General features: G+C 42.5%; 1 protein-coding gene across 3 annotated transcripts in view; it reads left to right on the top strand.

Annotated features, from left to right (window-relative positions):
- Nucleotides 1–11563, top strand: part of RAB3C (RAB3C, member RAS oncogene family) — a 127343-nt gene extending 115780 nt beyond the window's left edge. For all 3 annotated transcript variants that reach the window (XM_017811114.1, XM_017811113.1, XM_017811116.1), the window contains one exon: nucleotides 3406–11563. In XM_017811114.1, coding sequence (XP_017666603.1) covers nucleotides 3406–3593 — 188 coding nt within the window. In that variant the 3' untranslated portion in view covers nucleotides 3594–11563. The remainder of the gene's footprint in view (nucleotides 1–3405) is intronic.
- The last annotated feature ends 14429 nt before the right edge of the window (nucleotides 11564–25992 follow it).

Raw genomic sequence — 25992 nt, forward strand, 5'->3', positions numbered from 1 at the left:
CACTGGAGGTGCAGAGCCTGCAGTGCTCGGTGTTGGCCTGCAGGGGGCGCTGTTGGGTCACTGGAGGTGCAGAGCCTGCAGTGCTCGGTGTTGGCCTGCAGGGGGCGCTGTTGGGTCACTGGAGGTGCAGAGCCTGCAGTTCTCTGTGTTGGCCTGCAGGGGGCGCTGTCGGGCTCTGGGGTCACCGCACGGGGAGGGGTCTGGGGGGTGGTCTCGGGTCGCAGGAGAAGCCCAAAAAAGAAAATGGGGACCCTTCCCCCAATGGAAGAAGGGGGAAAGAAAAGCAGTCCCCCCCACGGAACTCACTGTTGTCCTCAGATGATGCTGTCTCAAGGCTCCTCCTTTTTCTCCCAGTGAGCACAAAAACTCTCCGATGAAAATGCAGCAGGTTTGAGCTGGAAACAAAGGCAGCTACCCCGTCTCCATCCCAGAGGGAGAACCCAGAAACTGACTTCTCCCGCCCGTGAACCAGGCCAGCTACCCAAAAAATCCCAAACTTCTCCACCCCACACTCCAGCCTTCAGTGGGCCATTAGCTAGGAATTCGGCCTTGCCAGATCTTTTGTAAAGCTAATTGACCCCCTTCCCCTTCCCATTTGAACTCCATTTTTATTACAGTGGAGCAGGGGAAGGAAAAATTCCCTCCTGGGATTTATAGCCTATAACAGAATGCAAATCTTATTAGATACTATTCATAGTAGGCAAGAAGGTAAGTGCCTGCCAGTGCCCCCTGCTGAACCGCTCGCAGGATGCAAATCCAAGAAAATAAAGCCTTATTAACTCCTCTCCTTTATACACTATGACACTGTTAAATTATTCATTCCCATGAGTACCTAGACTTTGCCTTTTATATATTACTGTTACAAAGGGAGCAGCTTCCTGCAGCCATTTCTTGCTCTGTTGTTGCAGTCTTCTACTACTCCTCCTCACAATACTGGATTGAAATAGGCACTAAGATTGAAGAGCAGCACTAAGGATCATGGTTCAAGCTTGTCTTTATGGAATGATAGTTATTGCAGGAACACACCCTTGAGGACATCTGTAAAACATAACATAACATTGAGAGTGGTAAATGAAATTGTCTTGGTTGTGAACAAACACTCTGAAATCAAAATGTCTTCCTGATCAACTGGTGAAACATTAACATATCTCTTGTCTGTGTTGTCTGTGGAATTGCACTTAAAATTTGCTATCTAGTGTGTCCTTTTGATGTCACATTTTCTTAGGAAGATGAGACGGTGCAGAATGTTCTAGCCTTTGCATATGACTGCTTTCTAGGCTTTTTGCTTCCTTATGTTTTAAAAGCAAACATAAACCGGGTGTTAATGAGCAGTCATAAAGGAGCCTCTGCAGAACCAGCACAAGTGTGAGGCAGAGAGGGAACAAAGTCAGTTATTCTGGGTGTTTGTATGCTTCACAGAAGCTATCTAAACTGCTCTGTGTGCATTATAGATCACTAGGTGAGCAACAGCAAGGGAAAGAGTCAGCAAGGGAAAACTGAATTAAACACAAAAAATGCATTTAAATTAGAATATCCTGATGCATGTTCCACACACTTTGTACAAATGTTCAGACAACACTCTGATGTTTTGGATTTTCTTAGTTTCAGCTCTGTTCTGCACTACCTACCTACTTGCCTCTTGAGCTTTGTCATGTCTTTGCAATAATCTGCTCTACCTAGTCTCATCCACATCAGCAGTACTGATCATCACAGCTGGTGGGAACATGGTGTTCTTTGAGCTGCGCTTCTCTAAGTGTCACCAGATAGTTGCCTCACTTCACACTTATACTCACATGGAAAATCTCTTCTCTCCATCAATAATGAGCAGAGGAAAAAAATCCTGAAGAAAATATCAAAAGCTATAGAACTGAGGCCTCATACACAGGGATTTTAGAAGTTTAGGATGTCTAAGCACTCTTAGTAATAATAAATGCAAGATGAGTCAGGAGGGAAGAAGAGGTCATGGGAAAAAAGATCTGCAAAATATTCCATAACAAAATGAAAACAACCAAAATTCAGGTGTTTATTACAGGCACACTCCACTAGGAAAAATGCTGTATGTCTCTTAGGAACTTTTCCACAGACAGTGTTTCAGTTAAACAAACAAACAAAAAGAACCAATCTAATTTATAGGGAAGTTTTGTATAAGTTAATTTCCAAGGCTGTCCAAAATTCCCACCTGTACAGTTCCTGTAAAGAATAGTGGTTCCTTTGTTGTGGAGGCAGCTGGGAGTTTAGCCACTCTCTCACAGGTCAGTGCATGGTCTATTCTGTGCAGCAGAGTCTAGCTGGGAAGTTCCAGGCGATTAATGTCTAAGGCGATGGAATACCACCATAGCCTGATAACCAGCTACACTACTACTATGATTGCAATTTCTTTCTTATATCAAAATTGTATCTAAAATTTCATAGAAATCACCATGCTGTATTGTCTATTTTTATTTTCTTTGAATAAATTAGTTTATGCTAATTGTACCCTTTATTTGACTTGGAGAATGCCTCTAAAGTTTTTTATGATGTCCTTAATGCAAAACATCTTCACCATGACAGTGGGCCTGTTTTCTCAATCCTATGCATGTTACAGTGTTTCCCAAAATGGGTCTCCTCTCTTCTTTGTGACGCTTTTCCTTTCACTTTCTGCTTTTCTCTGTCCAGATCTCTTACCTAGCTATGATATTTGACCATTTCATGATCATCTCATGTGCCAGTTATTGTCTTCTTAACTATAAAAACTGCTTCACTTATAAATGTCCTTAAGATTTATTCTTCCTATCGTCTTCTCCAAGGCTGGACCCAAACTGGACCCAAAGCCACCAAAATTCTCCATGAGAATGTGGGTGCCATTTCTCAGGCATCCTCTCATTGTCACTAAACCCTTCTGCCCCAAGCATTCATGTCTAACCTTAGCAAATATCAAATTGCAAAATTTTTTCCTTGTCTTGCTTGTTTTTTACCTGTACTTTTCCAAATGTAGTTTTCTATTTTGGCACCAGCTTGATAACACCATGAAAGTGGCTGTTTCCAGCTGAATGATACTCCGAGGAACATAATAGTTAGAGATGGAGCAGCAGATTATTCCTTCCCAATGGCTGCATATATAGGGTGTTTCTAAAATAATACATTCAAAACGGTATCAATTTTTAGATTAGAATGTTTTAAAGTAGAGTTTGACTGAGGGAATATATTCGGAACAGTCCTGACTTTATCTGGCTTTATATAAAGCAAATAGCAAATAGTGTATTTAATCTGATTGTGTTAAAATTTTAATTGATCTTCTTGTATGTGTCCTTTCACATGTTTCCTTTCTGAGTGTCTCTCAACTCTTCCTTGGCCAAGAGAAGTTTGTATATTTGTCGGAGAAACTGAAATATGCATAGAACATAAATGTGTTGTTTATTTTCTTAGGGTTTGAATTTTTTGAAACAAGTGCCAAGGAAAACATTAATGTCAAGCAGACATTTGAGCGACTTGTGGATATCATCTGTGACAAAATGTCAGAAAGTCTGGAGATGAATCCCACCATTGCTGCCAGCAACCAGAATACACGGCTAAAGGACACCCCTGCTCCACAGCAGCCCAACTGCAGCTGTTAATGCAGCTACCAGCAAAGGCTCCAGTGTGTTCCATTGCCAACAGAGTTTTTCAGAGTGTTTATGAATAGTCTATATGCCTTTATTTATACTGTCTTATTAATTTATTTGGGAAAACAGTCTTATTTTATGTCAGCAGCAGTTTGAGTATGCATATGGAGATGGAGCAATTATTAGTCTGAAAGGATGATCCATATTTTAGAATCTGACTTTTGCATGCAGCCTGGCTATTAATTTCTCTTTTCCTTTTAGTGTTTTACGTAACAGTTACTTCAGCTGGTGCCATGTGCTCAGACCACATTTGCCTAGAATTGTCTCTCACTTCATCACTTTCAAGTTATATAATGAAATCCATAGGGTAGTGGACAGAGAGTTTTAGAATAAGCCTCCCGATGCCACTTACATATTCTCCTGACTGAAAATGAATTTAGAAGTATCCTTGTAGTGAGACAATCCCTCATTCTGTCCAGGTCATTTGTATAAGGGACACTTCCTGTAGCACATTACCTTGGCAAATCTACATTCAATATGTTACACATCCTGGCTGACTGGAAACTGCAGAAGTTAGACAGAAGTTAGTTCCTGGACCCAAAGCCACCAAAATTCTCTGTGAATTTCCAGTTGGACAGTAATCAGTCCAAGACCCTCAGAGATAATAGGTACTTTATCCTGTCTGGATAGCTAGTGTGTTTACTTTTCCATAGGAGTTGCATGTCTATCTAATAACTTTCTGAAACTAGGCCTAATTTCTCATTCCATCATTATGGAGATCCCAGTCTTACCTACCCCTATAGTGGAGGGTTGGTTAACTCTTTCCATTTCTGTATGTGAGATATTAACCACAAAGTTCTATATTATCCCTGACAGAGCCAAATCCATTGTGCTTGGTTGTTCATAGCCAAGAATTTCCTTATCATGTTGCTGTCAAACCTCCATGCTTTGATTTTCAGGAATTTAATCTCCTGTTCAGTCACTGAGACAGCCACCACTGGCTACAAACACCTGTATTTTACTTAGACCTATTGCAGAAGTGCTGATAGTGTCAGTGAACTGAAGTTTGACCTCATTTTTTCCATCTATTTTGGCAAGAGAATTGGAATTTTTAAAAGTGTAGGAGTAATAAAAAATTGTCAAGAACATTTCTAGTCTTAGGCTCAATACATTAATAAGATGAGCAGAAGGCTGTGAAGATAGCAGAATAAAGTACACAAAATATTTTTAATAAAGTGTTAAAATAGTCATATTTCACAGTTTTTATTCCTTTAAGTAATTGCTTACATCTGTGCCCTGGAGTACTTTGTACAACTGCTTTACTTGCATTACAATGACATTTTTTAACTAAACAGCATAATTGAAGAAGCATTGACTATTTTATTATTCCAGTTAGATAGAATTTAGGACAAGGCTGACATTTCTTAAACCATCTGCAGTGGGAAAATGAAAACATATAAAAAAACCCAGAAGTAACACATGGTACTTGAAATGGCTCACAACTGCAAAGAAATCCCTCTACACACTTTACGTCGTTTGAAGGTAATTTATGTAACTCCTGATACACAATAAGAGAAAATGGTCCCTTTTTTTTAACTGATTAAATAATCTACATACACTTTGACAGAGTAAAAATTCCTCCCAAACAAGGCATATAGACACACGTAAAATGGGCATGCCATGAGGGTGCCTACATTGGCTGCATAACTTAAATGAGTAAAAGTTCTTTGTTCAGTCTGGGGTTTTAAACCTGTTAGCTAGTTTACTTAAGCACTTTTTTCCTAGTAGACTTGGAGACCATGAAGAGAAAGCACTATCCTCTTTAGGGCCAATGAGCAGTCAAGTGGAAGAGGCATGTGCTATCCAAACCACAGTCCTGTCTCTCTCTGGGGTGCTGCTTTTCCCTCTCTTCCTCTAAGGCAATGTGTTGCTAACTGTCCTGAGAGACTTTCATTAGGACCTCTTTACCCACTAGGTACCAGCTGATTTGAAAAAAATGAAACAATGCAAAGTTGAGGAAACTTAGTTTGAAACAGTGGGCAGTTTTCCGTGCTTTTATTGTTAATGTGCAGTTGTTCCTGCTGTTAAAAAAAGGATCAGGAGAGCCTTGAGACAGAATTCAGCTTCAGGTCTCAAGTGATTTAGAAAAAATTTAGGTTGTATTATTAGTCTAAACCATCTCAGGCGAGGTGAGGAGAGAGAAGGACATAATCACATCATTCATGAACTTGGGCATATCCTGCAGATGGCTAAAAGTGCAAGTATTCTTCCAGCTTTGCTCTGGGATGCTCGCTGCAAAACTGCAATGAAACAAGGAAAAAAAGACTTCAAGATGCCCCTTACTACAGCCACAGATGCTTGTATTCCATTGCAATGAATTTAAGACCCTCCCTGCCTCAGTATAACCACGTAGACTCATTATATACATTATTAGCATATATATTTTTTAAAAATTTGAGTGGTAGATAAAGAGTTCTTTACATAAATGGGATTAATTAATTGCTTTTCATTTTGCATGGGCAGAAGAGTAACCGCAAAATCAGAGGGAGAATCTCTGCTTCATGTTTCTGAGACAAGTAACCTCCCAGGCCTCCAGGCCGTTTGGCCTTCTGCGTGGGATAGGGAGGAAAGGGGAAGCAGCTGCTAGAGTAATGTTGTTCCTTAGAGTACAAAAAATGTCATAAAAGTTAAAAACTCATCTAAAGTACAGCAGCAGAGTCAGTATTTGAAATCTAGGAAATTTGTGTCGGCACTCAGACACTTTCATGAAGTTCAGAATTAGATTAATTTTTTTAAATTTTCTACTTGAAGTTTTTCAAAATCAGACTGTTTAAAACCCTAGGCAAACTGCTCAGACTTCTCAGTTGATACTGTTTTGAGTAGAAGGTTGGGAGGTATGACCTGCTGAAGTCCCATCAAACCCAATTTATGCTATCATGACTTTCTCTGAAATTGAAAATGTCTGGAAGTTCAAGTAAACCTTTTCTTAACAATTTGGGTTACCTACTTTTGGAAAAGTAGGCTTTGATTTTCTATCACAGGTTGGCTTTTGCAGCCCCATGCTTTACAGAAATATTGAGTTTTCTGCTATAAAATTTGGTCACATATAGATCATGAGCATTATGTTCTCAGTACGTCTCTCAGCTGGAACTTGCCTATTGTAGAGAAACACTAAAGACAGAAAAGCTTTTGAAAAGTAACTTTCTATACCTTCCCCAAACATTTTAAGATTTCTGAGGAGACTAGCAGTATTGGAATTTTTATTCTATTTAAAATTATGCCTTGGCTTGTTATAGGATAGGGCATCCAAAAGCAGTCTGTGTCAATCTGGCTTGGATCCTCTTGACTTATGTGGTAGTAGTGCAGTTTTTCTTAAATTTAAGTAGGCTGAACATTTTGGGAAAACCCATCACAACTTGATCAAAGGCCTAAATTTAAGCAATCAATGTCTTGTTCTTCACACATATCTAATAGTCACAGGCTATGAGCTGTTGGAAGAGACAAGCAGGTTTTGATTATATCCTTGATCTATCCACTAGTGTAGCAAATTCCATCTAGAGCAATTACCAGGCTACAAAGCACCATATTTTAGTGATGGAAGAGGGGATACATTATTATTAAACTGAAGCCTGGGACAACAGATCCCAAACTACTTTCAGCCTCATCACAAATCTTGGTGAAAAAGTACTTGCACACCTTGCACCAATTTGTTGTCACTCTCAGCACAGAAATAGAACTGACTGTCACAGCCTAGTCACAGATACCCCCTTCAGCTGAGATTATCCATCTGGTGAGATACAGCAGTTGACACACAGAGCATGTTAAATTTCTGAGAGATTAGATTCCTTTAGACAGAGAGTCCTGAGCTCCATAGTGCCAGCTGAACTAATACTACACAACCCATTTTCCAAGTTATGATCTAGATTAAAGCTTATAGAAGCAGGATAATTCTGTGCATGGCACCAGCCTTATCATGCTCTGATAGAGTGTTGCTTGTCATACCTTCAAACTAGTACTCAGAAAATGCCCTGGGAGCACACAGGAGCATGGGATTGAGTGGTTCCTGCAGTGTCTCCTGGTACCAGCCTGCCGAACAGCTACCAAGGCCTGCTGGCTTGAACCTTCAGACGCATGTTTTTGTTTATTTTAAGAGTTCATGTTCACAAGGTCTAAGTGCAACTAACTTAATGCTGTATTTTTTATTTTTATTGTTGGTGAGTAGACCAATTTATTTAGACTTTATTAATACTTGTTCATTTGCTGGTTTAAGTGCATGTGAACTAGCCTGATTTTCTGTCAAAAAATACTCTTTCTCTCTGAACAGCTGTGTAAGTGTCTGTTACCTGGAACTGTTTGTTCCTTTGTGTTTATACTTAATGTAATGCCTAGAGAAACTACCTGAGCGACTACAACTATGTGGCCTTTTCCAGAGCACCAGTCTGTACCACCTGCACCTTCTTTATTTTAGAAATGAAGTGCTATTTCAGGAAACAAAAAACCTGCTGGAGTTTGATCCTAACTTTGAGAATGCTTTGAGTTTGCCATTTTTAAGAAAAAAATAGCCACAAAAATTCTACATTTGATGTGGATGCGTTTGTTTCATCTGTAGCAGATAAATGATGCTGCAATTACATTCAAAAAGAAGCCCTCTCCCAAACTCCACTCCTCCCCAACTACTCTTTTTTATATTTGTTTGTGAGAGATAAGTTTTATTATTTGCATTTTTACAGCATCAACTAAATTTCTGTTCTGCTGACCGACTGATTCCTTCTTGGCCTGTTTTATATGGACACACAGTGTATAAGCCTAATTCTTGTTTAGGATGACAGATATGTGAGATCATGAGTTTGAATCCTCATAGATAAGCCCTCAGGGGTGTAAATCAACATGTCTTTACCTGTGACAACAGGGGAGTAGATTGTGTTAATTTACACCGTTTAATCCATACATTCTCACTCCAGACTCTCCAAGGTTCATTATTTGTCAAGTCCCATTTAAAGAGGCAACTCATTTCAATTATTTGAATGAATTCTACCAGTTTTATTTATTTAGGGGTACATGTAGTTCACCTCCGCAAATTAAGCTTTTTTTCTTTTTTGGTTTGGTTTGGTTTGGTTTATCCATGGATGTTCAGTGAAGCAGAATTTGTAACATATAGTATGCACATATACACAGCAGTACATTTTTGATACTCATTCAGTCCCCACTGTTACTTTTTCATGTTCAGTGCCACCTTCCCTAAATGTCACAGTGGAATTTATCCATAAATTGTCATTACCACTGGAAATCAAATGTGTTACATTTGAAGACCATACTTTTATTATCCATGGTTCCAGCAGAGGTAGATGGCTTGTCATTTGTAGAATAAGGTATCTGGTATTGATCTGGGGGGGGGGAGCAAAAATGCTAATTTTCCAATAAATTCAGGATCATGCATAACACACAGAAATGAAAGCTAGAGATTGCTCACCACTCCTGGTGATAAATTTCCTTGAGTAATTCTGACATGTACCTGCAACTAGTGATAAAAGAAATGTTTGTGCTGTAAGTCCTGTTCAGTATTTTGTCAGTAATGTCAGATACGTTGTGACTCAGTTGGGCTGTCACAATGTGTAATCTATATACTAGTGTTCGTGGATTTCAAATGTCTTAAATGTTGCATGAAATTATGTTACAAAAACTAGATATGTTTTCTATTTTTGAATACCTCAAAACTGAGGGATCATGGGCCAATAAGTGCAATATTTAATTATTTACTCAGTGTATATAAACCTGTGTGAAAGGGAGAAGCATCATGTATGTGTGATAAGCTGTTGATGATGCCTTTGTGGCTTGAGATTTCCAGTAGATGTACGTGTCTTTTAGAAAAATTCTAAAGTAAACACTTTACCAGTGTAGTGTGAGGATATTCTTAAGTAACTTGAACTATTTTTCATATATGAGACAATGGTAAAAGATATTTGTATGTTTACTGCAAGTGCATGTCAAGTTTACTTTTAGAGTTTTGAGTGTCCTTTTCTGAAAATTGTCATGTTACACTAACACTAGTGGGACAGCACTTTCAGTCAGAAGATGCCTGTAACCATTGCTAGACTGTCCACCCATATTTTAAAGCATGTTCTCTAGAAGCATTAAAAGAACTTAGGAGCTCAGCAGTTACGTTGAGTTATTTAGTTAGTTACATGCTCTGTCTGCCTGTATTGTACAATATCATGAGAGCATGTTTTCTTTAATCTGATACTGTTAACTCAATACTTACCTGAAATACTAAATAGGGGTACCCAATATGCTTGCAGATGACTTGTCAGACTTCAGTTGATGCCCTGGGTTAACACTTTTGGGAACAGCTTGAAGGTCACACTCAGCAGCACAGCACAGTGGATGCTGACCTTAATTAGTCACTTCTGACATTTAAGTTTCTTAACTTCTCTAGATTCTAAAGGTGGAAGACACATCCTTAAATATATTGACCCACGTTCTTCACTCCACTGTTACACATCACTCAAAGTTCAACAACTCCACTGCTAGGAGTAAAGCTGAGGCACAAATGGAAACAAAACGCAGGTCAAAATCTAACCATGAAATTAACAGGAGACATCCAATAATTTATTTTTCTAGCTTTTTTTTTTTTTGCTAGCCTTGCATATTTCTAGTAGTTTTCAAAGAACACGAGCAAGGCCAACACTAGTTAGCAACACCCTTGAGTACATTCGGGACCTTAAACCCTCAATCACTGGTCCTGGTCTGCCATGGGTTCACAGCCATGCCCACAGAGTCTGTTAATTCTTGCTACATCTCTGGCTTCAAAGGAATGTGTCTTCTGTCTTGGGAATTTGCTAAATATATATATGTATAAGCCACTGTATCTGGGCCATGGGAGGAACTGGTTTTGCTGAACAAATTTCATTAAAAAGTATATTCATTAGTACCATACTAAAGTACATAAGTAGATTTTTAGTTTGATCTGATGCATTTTTGTGACAATGTATAAGAAAGATTTAGGTTTTGGGGTTTAATTGGGTTTTGTTTGGTTGTTTTGTTTTGGGTTTTTTTTTTTTAATTAGCTTGATCAGGAAAATAATGAAACTCTAAGGCCTGCTGGAAACCAGTAAGTATCAAGGTTTTCCTTTCCTATGCCATCAAATAGTTTCTCTGAGATAGCCAGATTGCATTAAGTAGCACAGGACAGTACTTGCAATGACCTGAAAAGTCCTTAAAATTCTCATTTTCTTTGTACCTTCTGCTATTAAAACTTCTGCAAAATTATACAGAAGACCAGAGTGAAATGAAAATGTATATGGAGAAAAAAATGGGGATTATTAATCAAAAAAAAGAAATTCTCAGCATCATTGTAGCTGAGCAAGAGACAAAGTAGCAGTCATAATATGAGGTACCACTTTATAAATAGATATATACAATATACAGACTGCTACAGGACTATGTAAACTTTTTATTGCTAAGTGACCTGACAGTTCAAGGGCTGGCAGATAATTTTACCTAGATTTTTTATTATTCCTCATAGGCATGTGATTACATGCAAAAAGATAAAGGCTTACCTTGAAAATATGTAGCTTTTCTGGTTAACTCAAACTAACTTGTTAACTGAATTGTTCTTAAAGAAAAGTTGAAGTACTTGCTTAGGATACCTTTGTGAGGGGGTGAGACTCAATCTGTGCCTTCTCCCCTGACATTTATTGCAATATAGTTACTGTAGTTTTAAAAAATATGTTAGTTAGAATGCTGCTGGGTGTCAAATTTTGTGAATCTTCTGCATACGTCCACAGGAGCTCTTTCTGAATGTGAAGTACAAGTTTTATCTATGTGGAGAGTTTTAATTCTGTGAGGACATAGAGACCATGTGTATTCCATTGGGTAATGTGTTTGTATGTGACTTCTGTATACCAAGTGGATTTTGTTTAATTTTTTTCTGGATTTCTTTTTCCCTTTTGCGATTACAATAAATATTCAAGAGTCTATATTCATGAATATCTCAGCTGTGGTGACATGGTCTTACACCCCACACCATGTTTATTTTCATTCACCTACTAAGACTGGGAGAGAATCACTTCATTTTTGACAAAATGACAGACAAAATACCACATCTGTAATAATTAATTTCATTAATAGCCTCTCAGTAGTACTGGTGATTGTAGTTCTGTATGAATTCCACAGAATTCACTGGAGACTTTGCCCTAGTAGTCTGAAGGAGAAAGGTGATGCTTTTTGTGATCCTGTATCTCTAGACAGGTTTCTGCTGAAGGGCCTACCTGTGCAGCTCACTGCCCTCGCTCATACAGCTTCTATTTCTAGTAGAGACACTTGTCATCAAATTACTTCTGATGATACTGGCAAAATAGTGGTTTTTTCCATCTACCTCCTTCATGCCATTGCTCCATGAGATTCACCCTAATGTACTTGCTTCACATATTTAGGGGGATTGGAAGACAAGAGAATGAAGTGTAAAAGGGGGAGGTTAACAGGGAAGAAATAGATGACATCTGACAGATACCTTGGAATTACATTTTTGAACTGCTGTTATTTTGAACATGCTGAAACTTATATAGAACTAAATTGGACAAAATCACAGATGGGTAGATGAAAATGGTGATCTATTAGAATAAAACCTCAGCAAGAGATCTTTCATGCTCAAGGAAACCCATTTTTATCCTATTTCCAGTTAGAAGGCTGGAGATAGAAAGGTGCTAACCACCAAGAAAATATACATCACAAATGATGATGGCAAGGGGAGATGTAAAGTGACACAGAAAAGATTCTCAACTTAGAGTAAGAAAGGGAAAACAAAATATCCCAGTGACGTGAGGGTGGATGACTTAGCAATGTGATCCACCAAATGCTTACACCCAACCAAGGGGACTCAGCAAGGTAATGGAAAACTGAGACAGTTAAGTGCAAGGAGAGTTAGTTGATTTCTGTACAGACCTGTGCAACTCTTGAGCTGCAAAGTGAAAAACAGAGGTACCTTCAAAAATCTTCTCAATTGCCTTTCTTTATCTGTGTGTCTGTTGGCACTCATGCAAGATCCTGAAGAATTAAACTATAAGACAGGAGATTTAGAAAAAAAGATTGCTTTAAGTCATGGTGAACGTAGGTTGTGAGTGGCAGGCACATACAGTGGGAAGCTGGTATGAGGTCCTGTGCTCCATGATATCCTAGCCAGAGGGTGTGCACTTGGGTCTGGTCCCAGTGCTCCACTAAGACTTGAGAATGTGGATGTGCTGAAGGAGTGGTAGGATGAAGAGACATGCCAGCCCTGGCTAAGCCTAAGAGTGAGCTCAGGCAGCTCTGCAAACCACTGCAGTGCAATGAAAAATAAGACCAGAGGCAATGTAGAAAAATGCTGTGGAAGGGCCAAAGCCCACCCAAACTCTCAGTTGTTAGGAAGATAAAAGCCATCTTCTTGAAGAGTTAGAAAACTTAATATTACACTCTTCGCTTTGCAACAGCTGCCCCAGAGGAGGGTATCTGGGACCTCCACAGGCAGCATCACACTATTCTGAGGAGATACAACCTTTTCCTCATGCACAAGCACACATGAAGAGTGACCTTGGACTGGCAAATTATCCCCCTTAATGAGGCAGTGCAGCTTACCTGATACAGCTTGGCCAGGTGCAGACATCATCACATTCACAGCAGAGCAGAGCAGCCTCACGCTGTGGCCCCTGCAAGGTTTTCTGAGGCCCCAGGAAATGTGTCCTCACTTGTTTCAAATCAATGCCTGTGGTTAGAAAATAAGTCTATGAATAGCTGTAGAGCATCTGGAGATGCCACACAAGATATCTGCCTCTGACCAGACACTTGAAGTTTTAAAGTTTAGATAATGTTTTAGGAACGTAAGATCAGGCAGCTATTTTTTAAAAAACTCTGCCCTGTTCTTCTTTCAAGATGTACCCTAAGAGATACAGCATATATTTGTTTTAATTGTTATCTTTAACACTCAGCAAAGCAAGGAGAACGCTTATTCCCCGATCCCAGCCCTACCAGCCCCTGTGCAGGCCAGCAGCATGATGCACACAGCCTTCTCTGCCAGCCATGCCCTACAGCTGCAAGGCAGCCGTCAGCTCAGGCAACAACTGGTATGTTGGGTGGAACCTGCCTTTGGGCCATCTCTTTTATTCCTGTTGGGGAACAACACTAAAAATTGTGTAGAAAATAAAGCCCATTTCAAATTGCAGTTTCTCTCTTCAGTAATTAACAATGAGGAGATGAGTTTTCTGATGTCTTTGCTGCGTGATGGCACATAACCATCCACATGCCACCTGGCAAAGCAGAAAAACACTAAGGTTTTAGTGTCTAACTACAGTCAACAGGGAACAAATGTTACCTTGTGTCTATGCAGGATAAAATTATCTGCACTAGCATCACTGACAAGCTGACTAAATAGCTTCCTTTTACCTCACAGGTGCCTCACCTTTACCTCACAGGGAATGGGGACCACGTACCAGGATGGAGGTACTTGTTGTCCATGTTAAGTCTACAGAAGGTCACGTAACGTAGGGCACACACAGGATTTCAGACACAGCCTTTCATTTCAAGAGTCCTATGCCCTTGGTCGATAGGCTGGCTGCACATTCAGGGGGTCCCACAGAGCATTTTCCTCCTTAAGAAAGAGGTATGCAGGACGCCAGAGCTCCTGGAGCTGAGCGAGAGCTCGGCTGCTGCCCTGGGGAGCACCACTGCCCAGGAGGACTATTGCTCCCCGGGGTGCTGCGCTGAGCCGGAGCCGGAGGGGAGCCCGCGGCCGCGCCTTTCCACCAGCGGCGTCCCCTGCGAGCACCCTGGAGAGCCACAGATCCAGGAGAAGCTCAAACAGCTGCAGCTGGGCAGGGGTCCAGCCCCAAGGCTGGCACAGCACCCACCGACTCCTCCTGCCTACTGACACCGCCCACTACCTCCCTGAACTTCGACTCCGGGAGCCCGGAGTCCCCACAGGGCATGGGCAAGGGGCTGCAGGACCCCCGGAGGAACGGGATGACCGGCACCAAGGGCAGCACCTCCGAAGGTACAGAACGCTGGCGCTGCCCAGGGGTGGTGAGGATGGGTGTGGGCGGTGCCAGAGCCGTAGGCCGGTCTCTCCGCTGCCAGGATGTTCGCCGACCCCCTACGACTACCCCACGGCGGAGTCTTCCAGCCGCAGCTCTGCCACCGACGACTTCTGCTACGTCTTCGTGGTGGAGCTGGAGAGGGGACTCAGCGGGCTGGGCATCTAATAAAAGATGGGTGCTTTCTATACCATGTTATTAGGGGACATAAGTACCTGGCCCTGGGATGAACATTTCCATCTGGAAATGGCCTAATTCCCCTTCTATGTGTGACTTCCAGTTTTCTTCCACTATTTACTTTCCTGAAATATAATAATAGAGATTCCAGAAGTATAAGAGCAGGGACTTTTTCCTATTTCCTTAGCATATAAAATCTTCACCATTACATTTCAGAGGAAGCCAAAAAGACAATTTATTAATCTGCCAAGCCTTCTCTTCTGTGTTATCAGTCTTGGCTAAAGGTAATCTATCTGCACAGTCCTGTAATTCAGAAATCACTAACTCAGTGTGGCAGGTGCCTGGCAACTGCTAACAATGAAAAATGGAGAAATCACAGAACTACATTTTGGAGATGTGCTGGCAGCAGACATCCCTCCTGCAGTGGGCTAATTAGTGGATTAACCTCTTCAGCTTGGGTAAGAGGCCTTTGTGTCTCAGTGCTAAGCAAACAGATGTTTTCTCTTCCATTCACCACTTATATTCCAAAGAGAAACTGTGACCTTTTAGTGCTGGGATTCTGGGAAGTGAATTTTTTTTTTTCTTTGAAAATGAGGTCTCATAACCAGAAGAACCATTCACTTTACCAGGAAAGATGTGAATAAATGTGGCACTCAAATAATAAACCATGACATACAGGCATGGTGATGATGACAGGTAAGCCACAGCAGGGAAAAGGAGCTGGGCCTGGATGGTTTTGATGACCACAAATACTGTTCAAGGCCACTTCCAACTATGAGCAATGGAAACTATGATCTTGTGGGCAGCCACTTTCCTGGTTGTCTGTTTGCCTTCAACCACTCTTCATAATCCAGCCATGAGGTTTCTGAGCTCTACATTTGCTCAGAAGGTGCTGCTTCAGCCCAACAGTGGGGTATCACAAAGCTGATATAATGGCCTCATCTCATAGTGCTAAAAGAAGGTATGAGAAAAGGGAAAAAGGAAGGTACATCTGAGAGTTGCACAAAATCTTGGTGTAAAGGCAATACACTTCAGGAATAGGAGTAAAGTTGGTAAATCAGGAATTACCTAATCCTTTTGTCCATTTTAGAGCTCCCAGGGCATTTGGCAAGTCAGAGGCCTGATATGAGCACTTGGTAAAGCTTGCCATGTGTCTTACACCCCAGGCTATGCACACCTAAAAAGAGAGATGCCACGTTTGGTCAACAGAACAGCATGCTGTAGCCCCATGCTGCCAGTCCTCAAATTAGTTGTGTTATTTCAGCATAACATGGAACTGCCTGGTGTTAATGGGCTTATCTAAAAATTTTACTTTTTTCTTTCTTTTTCCTTTTTTTTCATTGAAATGAAAATCAGATGCCAGAAATGTCTTTTAGCTCACTGTCATTTCTGGTCTCACAGCAAGAACCTGCCAACAGCCCATACAGATCCTATGGACTAAAATTTACCCTGGCTCCCTCCCAGTCCCTTTTTCTCCTGGCCCTTCAGGAAGGAGCAGTGGATGTCTCTCTCTGTGTAGTTTATGGTTGCATTAGATAGCCCTCTAATGTGTGTGTGCCACAACCGCACTGCGCTATGCAGTGCAGCTGCTCTCAGCTGCCTGGGAGGGACTTGTCCTGTCTGCTGTCACCTGCCAAACAGCAAGGGGAGACACAAGAGAGGAAAAATTAACCTTTTTGTAATAAATTGCCTAAGAAAGGAAGAATCTGTAAGAGAAGGGACTTTCCTGAATACGTCTGCAGGCTGAGAGTCACAGCAGCAACTTCAACCTTCAAAGCTGGGGTTTTTAGAAATACCACAGATATCCATACTGGGAGAAATCAGGCGACAGAGCAGAGGCTGACACAATGCATGGAGCAAGATGGGCACCAGGATGTACCCTGGACACAGTCAAGAGGGAGGATGCAAGGAGGCAGCTTTGGGGTATGTAGATGGAGCTGGGCAGCATCAGGGGAGATGGCATGGGCATGTAGAGGTATGAGGAGAGCTGGTAGACAGAGGGACAGAAGAATGTGGACTTCAGGAAATACTTGATGAAGAGGGAGAAACTAAGCAATCCGAGGACTATGAAGAGTAGGAAAGAGATGGAGGAGCTGGCAGAATACCCTGCTAATGGGAAGAAAGAGTGATGTCTCACTGCAGAGCTGCTGAGCACACCTGTGCTGCTACCAGTGGATCTGAAGCTGAATGTCACGTTGAGATGTTCATAGGGGCTGGAATGGCTTATCCAATTTGGTTCAGCAAATGTATATAAAATACTTTGATTAAGTCATGACAATTTTTTGTTTGAATTAAAAATGAGGATAAAACAAATCAAAATACTGTGATCGTTTACAAAGGCCAGATCTGGGCAATAAACAATCTGCACTTCTTTTGTTCAGTAAGGAAATCCCTTTCTCCAAAAAGCAAATTTTTTTTTAATTATTTTTTTTAGAGCACTTTGCCTTGGGAGCAGTTTTCAGCTTTCATGGGAAAAAGTTTCCACTTTTAACACACTCACTCAACACTGAAGTGAGTGCTCAGTGAGCTTGCAATGCACACTGCTGCACCATGTACAGTCACTTTGACCACCTTCTCAACCCTGGTTGACAGTGGCTGAACATGAGTCAGCAGTGTGCCCACGGGGCCAAGAAGGCCAGTGGCCTCCTGGCTTAAATCGGAAACAGCGTGGTCAGCAGGTCTAGAGAAGTGATCATCTCTCTACACCAGTGAGGCCACACCTCGAATCCTGTGTTCAGTTCTGGGCCCTTCACTACAAGAAAGACATTGAAGTGCTAGAGTGAGACCAGAGAAGGGCAACAAAACTGATGAAGTGTCTGGAGCACAAGTCTTATGATGAGTGGCTGAAGGACCTCAGAGTGTTCAGCCTGGAGCAGAGGAGGCTCAGGGGAGACCTTATCACTCTCTACAACTACCTGAAAGGAGGATGTAGCAAGGTGGGGATCAGCCTCTTCTCCAAAGTAACATGCATGCAACAGGACAAGAGGAAAAAGCCTCAAGTTAAGCCAAGGGAGGTTTAGACTGGATATTAAGAAATATTTCTTCACTGAAAGGATGGTCAGGCATTGCAACAGGCTACTCAGGGCAGTGGTGGAAACACCATCCCTGGAAGTCTTGAAAGAACATGTGGATACGGCACTTGAGGACATAGTTTAGTGGTGGATTTTGCAGTGCTGGGTTAATGGTTAGCCTTAATGGTCTTAGGAGTCTTTTCAAACCTAATGATTCTATGACTATTCTGCAGTTCCTCCACCTTACCCCATAGCTGTCTGCTGGAGGACAAACTGTACAGACGAGCATCACTATATTCTCTTAACAGGGCAGCTCTAAAACCAGGTCTAAAACCACCACGCCTGATGAACGTGCATTTTGTGGTTCCCCTCCCGAGTGCAGCAAGGCAGGACATAACTCTCACCGGGAGCAGAAGCGGCGGCAGAGGGAGCAGCGGAGCCGCGCAGCGCGCCTCCTCCGCCATCTCCTCCCTCCTCCCCCCTCCGCCCCTATCGGCACGCAACCCGGGTTGCTGTGCCCCTTTCATACTTTGCCAGCATCTTCGTGGGTCGCTCCCTGCAGCTTGCCTTTATGTGTGTGCACAAAGCCTTCTAATTCTCCTGCTCAGAAAGAGCGGGAGGAGGGCTGTTTTCTCCACGCCAGAAACGAGCGGCCTCGCTTGGCCACACTGTGGCGGCATGGCCTTTTTTTTAGCTCGGTGCTTTCTCATGGATTCCTGGCAGATGCCCTTATCTGCTACCTTTACCTGCACGGATCTAAGCGTGAGAAAGATTTCTTCTCCACTCCAGCCCTCTCATTTTTATTCCCACACGTACCCCATCCTGCTCTCCCCACAGCACATATTTTGGCAGCAGCTGCTAACACTTTTCAACTCTGTCCTTAATTAAAGACTTCAGTAATGTCAATTCAATAATGTTCTTCTAATTTCCCATATAACATATTGGCTTCATCCCTTCTATTGTCTGGTGCATAGGGTTTCTCGTCCATACTCCAGGTGTGTCTGGGTTGTGTGTTTAGTGTATTAAGAGTTTCTGCTTAGGTGAAGGATGGAAAAGGAAAAACATTTCATGCTGTCAGCTCTCAAGAAAAGGAAAAAAAAAAAGCTCTGAAGAAAAATGACCAACGATGGTCTCACACCGTCCCTTGTGGGCTTCCACCTCCCCATTTAAGCTCAGCACTGTAGTGCTCCATCTGCTTGTGACACTTCCCACAACCAGCCTTTCTCCAAGCACCAAGGGCCAGAAATTCCCTGGAGAACTAATGCGAAGAGACTCTTTAATCATTTCCTACCAGCTCCAAGACAAGAAATTATAGTTCCACAGCCAGAAAAAACTCAGGATTTACAAGCTTGGAGGCTTACCCAAACTTCAGCATTTTTTTCAGGCAGCAAGGATAGTTGTGCATTTGCAAACACTTCCAGGTGGGTTCACAGGGTCACCCAAACACACTTTCAAGTTTAGGCCCTGCAATTCAGCCAAAAGCAGGAGTTGCTGCTGCACAGGACCCATAGCCTGCAGTGGCCTGGGCTGGAGGCTGGCAGACAGTCAGAGCTTCCCACCCACAGCAGCTGCAGAGAAGGGGAAACACACAGCTTTAATGTAGGCCCTACGATGCACAGTGTACTGTTTTTGTGAGCAGAGGTTTCATATCTCTCCATTTCTCTACCATTTATTGACTCCATCTTCTGACCCTAGGGATAGGAGTAGGACATAGCTGGTTTCAGGGGCAAAATAGGAAACACCTTTCCCCCTTCTTTGCAACCTAATGCATCCCATTTTCTAGCAGAAAAAGTAGCCCGGCATGTCATGGGAAGAGGTTTTGCCAAGAGAGCAAAGCAAGGAAATTTTACTCAGTGTATAGGCAAAACGCCCTTTAGCATGCTATGAATGATCCCCTTCTACCTTCGCTTTCCCATGTGGTTGGCATGTGATACATGAGGCTACAGTCTGCAAATATGGTGTATTCCACTGCTGGTTCCCATGATATTATTGGAGTTCAAACCCTTTCCAGGATTTATCTTAAAATCCTAACTCTAATGCTAACTCCTCAGAATGCTCAAAAAAATGCTGACATTTTCCAAAACATTTATTATACAAGTAAATTTTCAAACCACAATTTTAAAGGTTACCAGACAGACCCACTAGTGAAAGGACAGGAACACTGAATGTGTTTCTTATTAACTCACTGCCCAGTAGAAGTGGGCCTGCTGCTTACTTGTGCTCTTCCACCTGGGCAGTACTCTGCATGGGATGTGGAGGGATCAGGGATAGGCTGGTCCTACTCTTCACTGGGCAGAGACTGTGTATCTCAGACCTCCTCATCCTTCTGTCAACCCCAGATATGAGGGCCACCAGGTTTGAAAGCCTTGAGTAGGCATTTACATTAACTGGAGTTTTATAGCTTTGAGAGAGAGCAGAGCTGGCTTCAAATTCTCAACTAACCTCCTCCTAAAATATCCGGAGACCCTGCCTCATCCCTGTATGGGAGAAGTGACTGCTTCTCTGCTCACACATAAAATATCTGTTATAGGTTAGAAATTCAGGAGAATTTTTCTTCCCCCTGCCCCCCTACTGTAGGAAAGATGGAGTTTGAATGGAAAGGGGGAAGGGAGTTAATTAGCCTTACAAAAGAGCTAGCTAGCCAGGCTGCATTCCTCACTGATGGCCCATCAGAGGCTGGGGAGAGAGGGGAGGAGTTTTCGGAGGGAGTGGCTGGGTCTGCTCAGAGGGGAGAGATTCAAACTGCTGGGTTCCCTTTCGGGGACGGAGACAGGGTCTGTGTTTGCGGCATTTGGAGAGAAGGCCTGGAAGCCAGGCTTTCTGGCTTCCCGTCCTGGTCAGCCCTGACTGCTGGCCTCAACTTGCCTGTGAGCTGTATTTTGCCTCCAGCCCGGACCTGCTGCGTTTTCATCACAGAGTCTCTGTGCTCGCTGGGAGAAAAGGAGGAGCTTTTGGGGCGCCATCAACTGAGAACAACAGTGAGTCCTGTTTGGGGTGAACTGCTCTCCTTTCCCTTTCCTTCCATTGGGGGAAGGGTCCCCATCTTCTTTTCGGCTTCTCCCGTGACCTGAGACCACCCCCCCAGACCCCTCTCCCCGCATGGTGACCTCCAGTGACCCAACAGCGGCCCCTGCAGGGCAACACAGAGAACTGCAGGCTCTGCACCTCCAGTGACCCAACAGCGCCCCCGCCAACCGTGATCAGAACTGCGCTAAGGACAGAGAAGTATTCAGACTTTTTTCAGGGAACTTCTGGGTACAGGACTATTGTTTAGCTGTTTTTATGTTCTGTTAGTGTTCTTGCCAATATACATATATCTTTTAATAAAGGGTTGTTATTTCTTCTTTTCTCCCCCATTTCCTCGATTAAAGCCCCTTAATTTTTGAATTTACAATTGCTGAGAGAGAGGAGTTTGGTCTGTCTCATAACTCATCCTCTTTAACAAACATTCCAGTCTCTTCAAACTGAGACGTATCACAACCTACTGATCTGTCCCCAGCCAACCAGAAGGCAAGGTAAGAAGACACTCAGCTGAGACAGATGATGCACAACACTCCTGCCCTCACCAGGGAGCCACACAGGTTTCCTGACCCCAGTCTCATGGTGTCAGCAGGGCAGGCGGCTGAGAACACAAAGGCTTCATGCAGTGCCTGGTGCTGTGACCTCTTAACCTCTGTTGCATACAACGCCAAAATATTTCTCATCAGGGCTTCCCACAAGGCATGAATCCCAGTGCTGCTTTCCAGAGTCTGGAAAGGATGCCAATCTGATTTCTGAAGGCTTTGGGGGGAGAAACGTGCTCTTGCCCCTTGTGTACCAAAATGCACAAGAAGGATAACTGAGGGAAAGGCCACTGCCAATGCTGCTTTCCAAAAATGTGCTCACTGAGCAAGGGAGGGAGGGCAGGATTTATGTTCCATGTAAAATCTACTAAAGCTGTGGTTTTCCACCTCCCAGTCTTACCCATCACTTCTCATTTACACATGTGACTCCTTCTATAATCCCTTTTTTCCCTAGGGGAGGCATCCTGGCCCAGCCCACAGCTTCAAACAGCTCTTCTGTGCTGGGACTGTGTTCTCAGATCATGGTATTCTTACTTAATGTGCCTGCAGAAAGCAATTAGGAGAAATAGTTCAGGTGTAATTTATATAGCAATGGCAGTGATCATTGCCCACAAGAGCATAAAGCATTTAAACCAGGAAAATAAAAACTCTGATATGATGCTGAGACTGAGCAACTCATTTGAGGCAGGAGTTCGCTGTGCAGTGGCTTTTTCTGGAGAGGGCTGCTATGACCTGCCAAGGGACTTGCCATGCCCCTCTTCTGCCCCTGCTTTTTCTTGGCCATCAGTTGTTTGCTTTGAAGGCAAAGGCTTTGTCTCTGAATGGTGTCTCTAGGAGACGGAGCTGTGTTCTACGAATCGTGCTTTCCTAGTGGGGCAAGAGCAACATGGGAGAGCTCATCCCTACTCTCAGCACCATCCTGGTTCTTGCCTTGCATGCAGTTTCCACCCTCTTTCAATTTCTCTGCTTAAACTAAGATGACTGGTGAGGTCTCACAGCAGAGCTGAGAAGGTCTCTCATTGTGATGACTATCTCTGGATCGAGTTCACAGTGTGTAACATTTTCTCCTTTCAGCAAAGCAAAAGAACCTCCTCAGAGGGTCAGCCTCCTCTATGCTATGCTCCTCTAGCTCATCAAACTTTTCTTAGGGTCATGGGGGAAACAGAAGTCTGCAGAAAATGCAATTTTTCATTTAATCCAACTAAATGAAGACAAGCACTTCCCAAAGTTTTTACATTGCTACATGACTTTTTTGTTCAGTTTTTTGGGTTTTTAAAAATAGTTTTGCATTGACAGGAAAACAAAAATTAAAGTCTTCTGTTATGTGCTAACAAAGGTCGCCTTGCTCCTACAAAAAGGTCAGAATTTACACAAAAAGAAAGGAAAAACAGAAGCAGGTATAAATAGAGGTGTTCAACACAAGACAATAGTAATTAACACAGTATAGAACATGAGTGCATAGTAAATGTGTGAAATCTGATTCACCTTTTAAACAATGTTAAACATGAGTTTCTCAATAAAACTTAAAAATTAGCTACTGAAACGTTACCAGTTCAGAGTGTTTTATTTTCAAAAAGGGCATTTTAGTGCTGTTGCATATAGAATGAAATACAGGGTGTAGGTGTGTTACTTGCTTTAGGATATGGTAGTGATATAATGCCTAACCACAAAATCCTTTGTTATAGGTTAGAAATCCAAGATAGGGGATTTTTCTTCCCCCTGCCCCCACCATAGGAGAGACGGAGTTTGAATGGAAAGGGGGGGTGATTACCTTTACAAAAGAACCTAGTTGGCTGGACTGCATTCCTAACAGATGGCCCATCAGAGGCTGGGGGGAGAGGGGAGAAGTTTTGGGGGAGGGGTGGGCTGGCTTTTCTTGGAAGGGAGAGGGCAGTTTGCTGGGTTCTCTCTCTGGGACGGAGACGAGGTAGCTGTCTTTGTCTCCAGCTCGGACCTACTGCGTTTTCATTGGAGGGTTTTTGTGCGAGACACAGTCATCTGAGGACAACAGTGAGTTCCGTGGGGGGGACTGCTTTCCTTTCCCCCTTCTTCCATTGGGGGAAGGGTCCCCATCTTCTTTTCGGCTTCTCCCGTGACCCGAGACCACCCCCCAGACCCCCCCCCGTGTGGTGACCCCAGAGCCCAACAGCGCTCCCTTCAGGTCACCACAGAGAACTGCAGGCTCTGCACCTCCAGTGACCCAACAGCGCCCCCACCAACCGTGATTAGAACTGCGCTAAGGACAGAGAAGTATTCAGACTTTTTCTTTTGTTTGAAGGGGACTTTTTGGGTACAGGACTATTGTCTAGGGGTTTTTTTGTGTGTTCTGTTACTGTTCTTGCCAACATACATATATCTTTTAATAAAGGGTTGTTATTTCTTCTGGTTTTTTCCACACTTCCTCGATTAAAGCCCCTGAATTTTGAATTTACAATTGCTGAGAGAGAGGAGTTTAGTTTGTCTCGTAACTCATCCTCTTTAGCAAACATTCCGGTCTCTTCAAACTGAGACATCCTCTTCAAACTGAGACATCCTTATTCATTTAAATGCTGAAGATTACTCTCAGTTTGCTATTTTTATGCATTGAGATCTGTGGGTGTGCCTCAGGTGCATATTTGTTTAAGATTTAGGAAACCAGATGTGTACATTAGAGAGAAAAGAGGATCAAAAGCTGAACTCTAAGGAAGAAGTGCTGCCAAAGTCTGTGCAAAAGCAAAGGACACACAGAGAGTGTGTGTCCTGTATCAGACCTACCGTGCAGGTAGGTCTGATATAATCAGATTAATTTTGACTTGGTTTTGAGAGGAAGAGAGACTTCAGTAATAGTCAGGAATCACTGCGAGAAGTAATTTGTATACTTCAAATTCCCATACCTATTCAGTCTTCAGCTACTCCTGGCTTGACAAAGACACTGGTATCAAGTCTGCAGCTATCCAGACAGGTGTCCATGTATGATAATTTCACAAAAAGCTGAAGCTATTGGTGGTCTCATGTTATCTCTCTGGTCAGACAGAAACAACCACATTGGTATTATTTTTCAAAGGCCTGCTTGGTGTATCAGCTCTCCTTTCTCATATAGCATAGGATCAGGATACCTGCACTATCCACGTCCTTCTTTCTACAAGACCATTTGCACCAAAGCATTACCTGTACATGCTTTGCCGTGTCCTCCAATGAGGCTTTCTAGGAATTCACATTGTCTCTGTACCATTATGTACTGTAGGGTTCTCAGAGATCCCTCTCTTTGCCCCACAAAGATGCTCTGTCAGATTTAGGCAGGGTGTTGACCATGCTCATATATGTTTTTATACAAATAAATCCTGCTCTAATCACGCACCACTCAGCAGCACTGTGACAGCTGCACTGACTGATTCCTCAGTCAGCATGGAAACTTGGATAATGTGTAATGTAGAGACTTGAAGTGGGACTTCCTAGTCCTCAGTGACATCCTTGTGCCCTTGCTCAGACATCAAGGGGCTGTCTTGCCAGCTCAGACAAAGCTTCAGCATATAAGCGAATTTCACTTCTGAAGATAATGATTAGTAAAAGAATGAATCATAGTGCAGCTGGGAAGCCTGTCAGTCCTGCTCTGACAAAAATTACCCTCTAGAGAAAGAAGTCTCTTCAGAAGAGAAGGAAGTCTCTTCAGAAAAAGCAGTTTCTCCAAAAGAAAGATAAAGCACTTTGTAATAAGAGCCTAAAATAAAAGTATTCCAACTACTTGAACATAATACTGTAATACTTTCTTTTTTTTAGTCAAACACTGCTTTGAACAACTATGTATAAGTAAATGAGGGGGGAGCTGGGGATTTTGGCTCTTCTTAGCTTAATCACACCAAAGTCAAAGCTGCAAAGAATTCCTGCCTCCACTTTCAGTATCTGTGGTGTTTCCATCACCGGGATTGACAGTTTCTTCCATACCAAATCATGTCATGGCTTTCACCAGTGGATTCACATGTTGCCTGGTTTGTATAGGAGATGCTAACTAGAGAGCATCTTTAAAACAGGCATTTATGAGTCACTTGCTATTCAGCCATGCTGTCAAAAAACCACACTTTGAATACATAAGGGCATGAAAGAAACACTCTTAAAACCTTGAATCATTTTCCCTGACACCATCTTTCTCAAGCACTCTGAAAATGCTGCATGTTCCTGGAGCAGTGCAGCCTGGTTTTATCACAGCAAGCACATCTGAACATAGGTCAGGGCTATTTTATATTCCTCAGGATGACAACTTTGACCATTCGTGCTCTGGAAGCACGAATCAAATCTCAAGGCAACGTGCCCAGCTTCCCTGTGCTGCCTGCTGGGCTGGGAAGCCTCTCATGTTTTCCTACTGCAGGAGGTGCTAAAAGCTGGAAATATCAGGGAAAAACAACAAAAAAGGAAGATTGAAAATGTGCATACTTTTGGCTTTCAACTTGTTTTCACATGGTGACATATTAGAGCATGCATTTTCAGTACTTAGAGAAAATAATTTCATGAATTAATTTACTGCTGTCAGCTTCCTGAAAGTAAGCTTTAATCAGTTTTCCATGGCAGGCATTTAAAATTCTACATAGCTTCAGATGAAACAAAAAAACATCCTTTAGGTATGTAA

Source organism: Lepidothrix coronata, unplaced genomic scaffold (assembly GCF_001604755.1).
Source record: "Lepidothrix coronata isolate B3197 unplaced genomic scaffold, Lepidothrix_coronata-1.0 Scaffold31, whole genome shotgun sequence".
NCBI classification, from domain to species: Eukaryota; Metazoa; Chordata; class Aves; order Passeriformes; family Pipridae; genus Lepidothrix; species Lepidothrix coronata.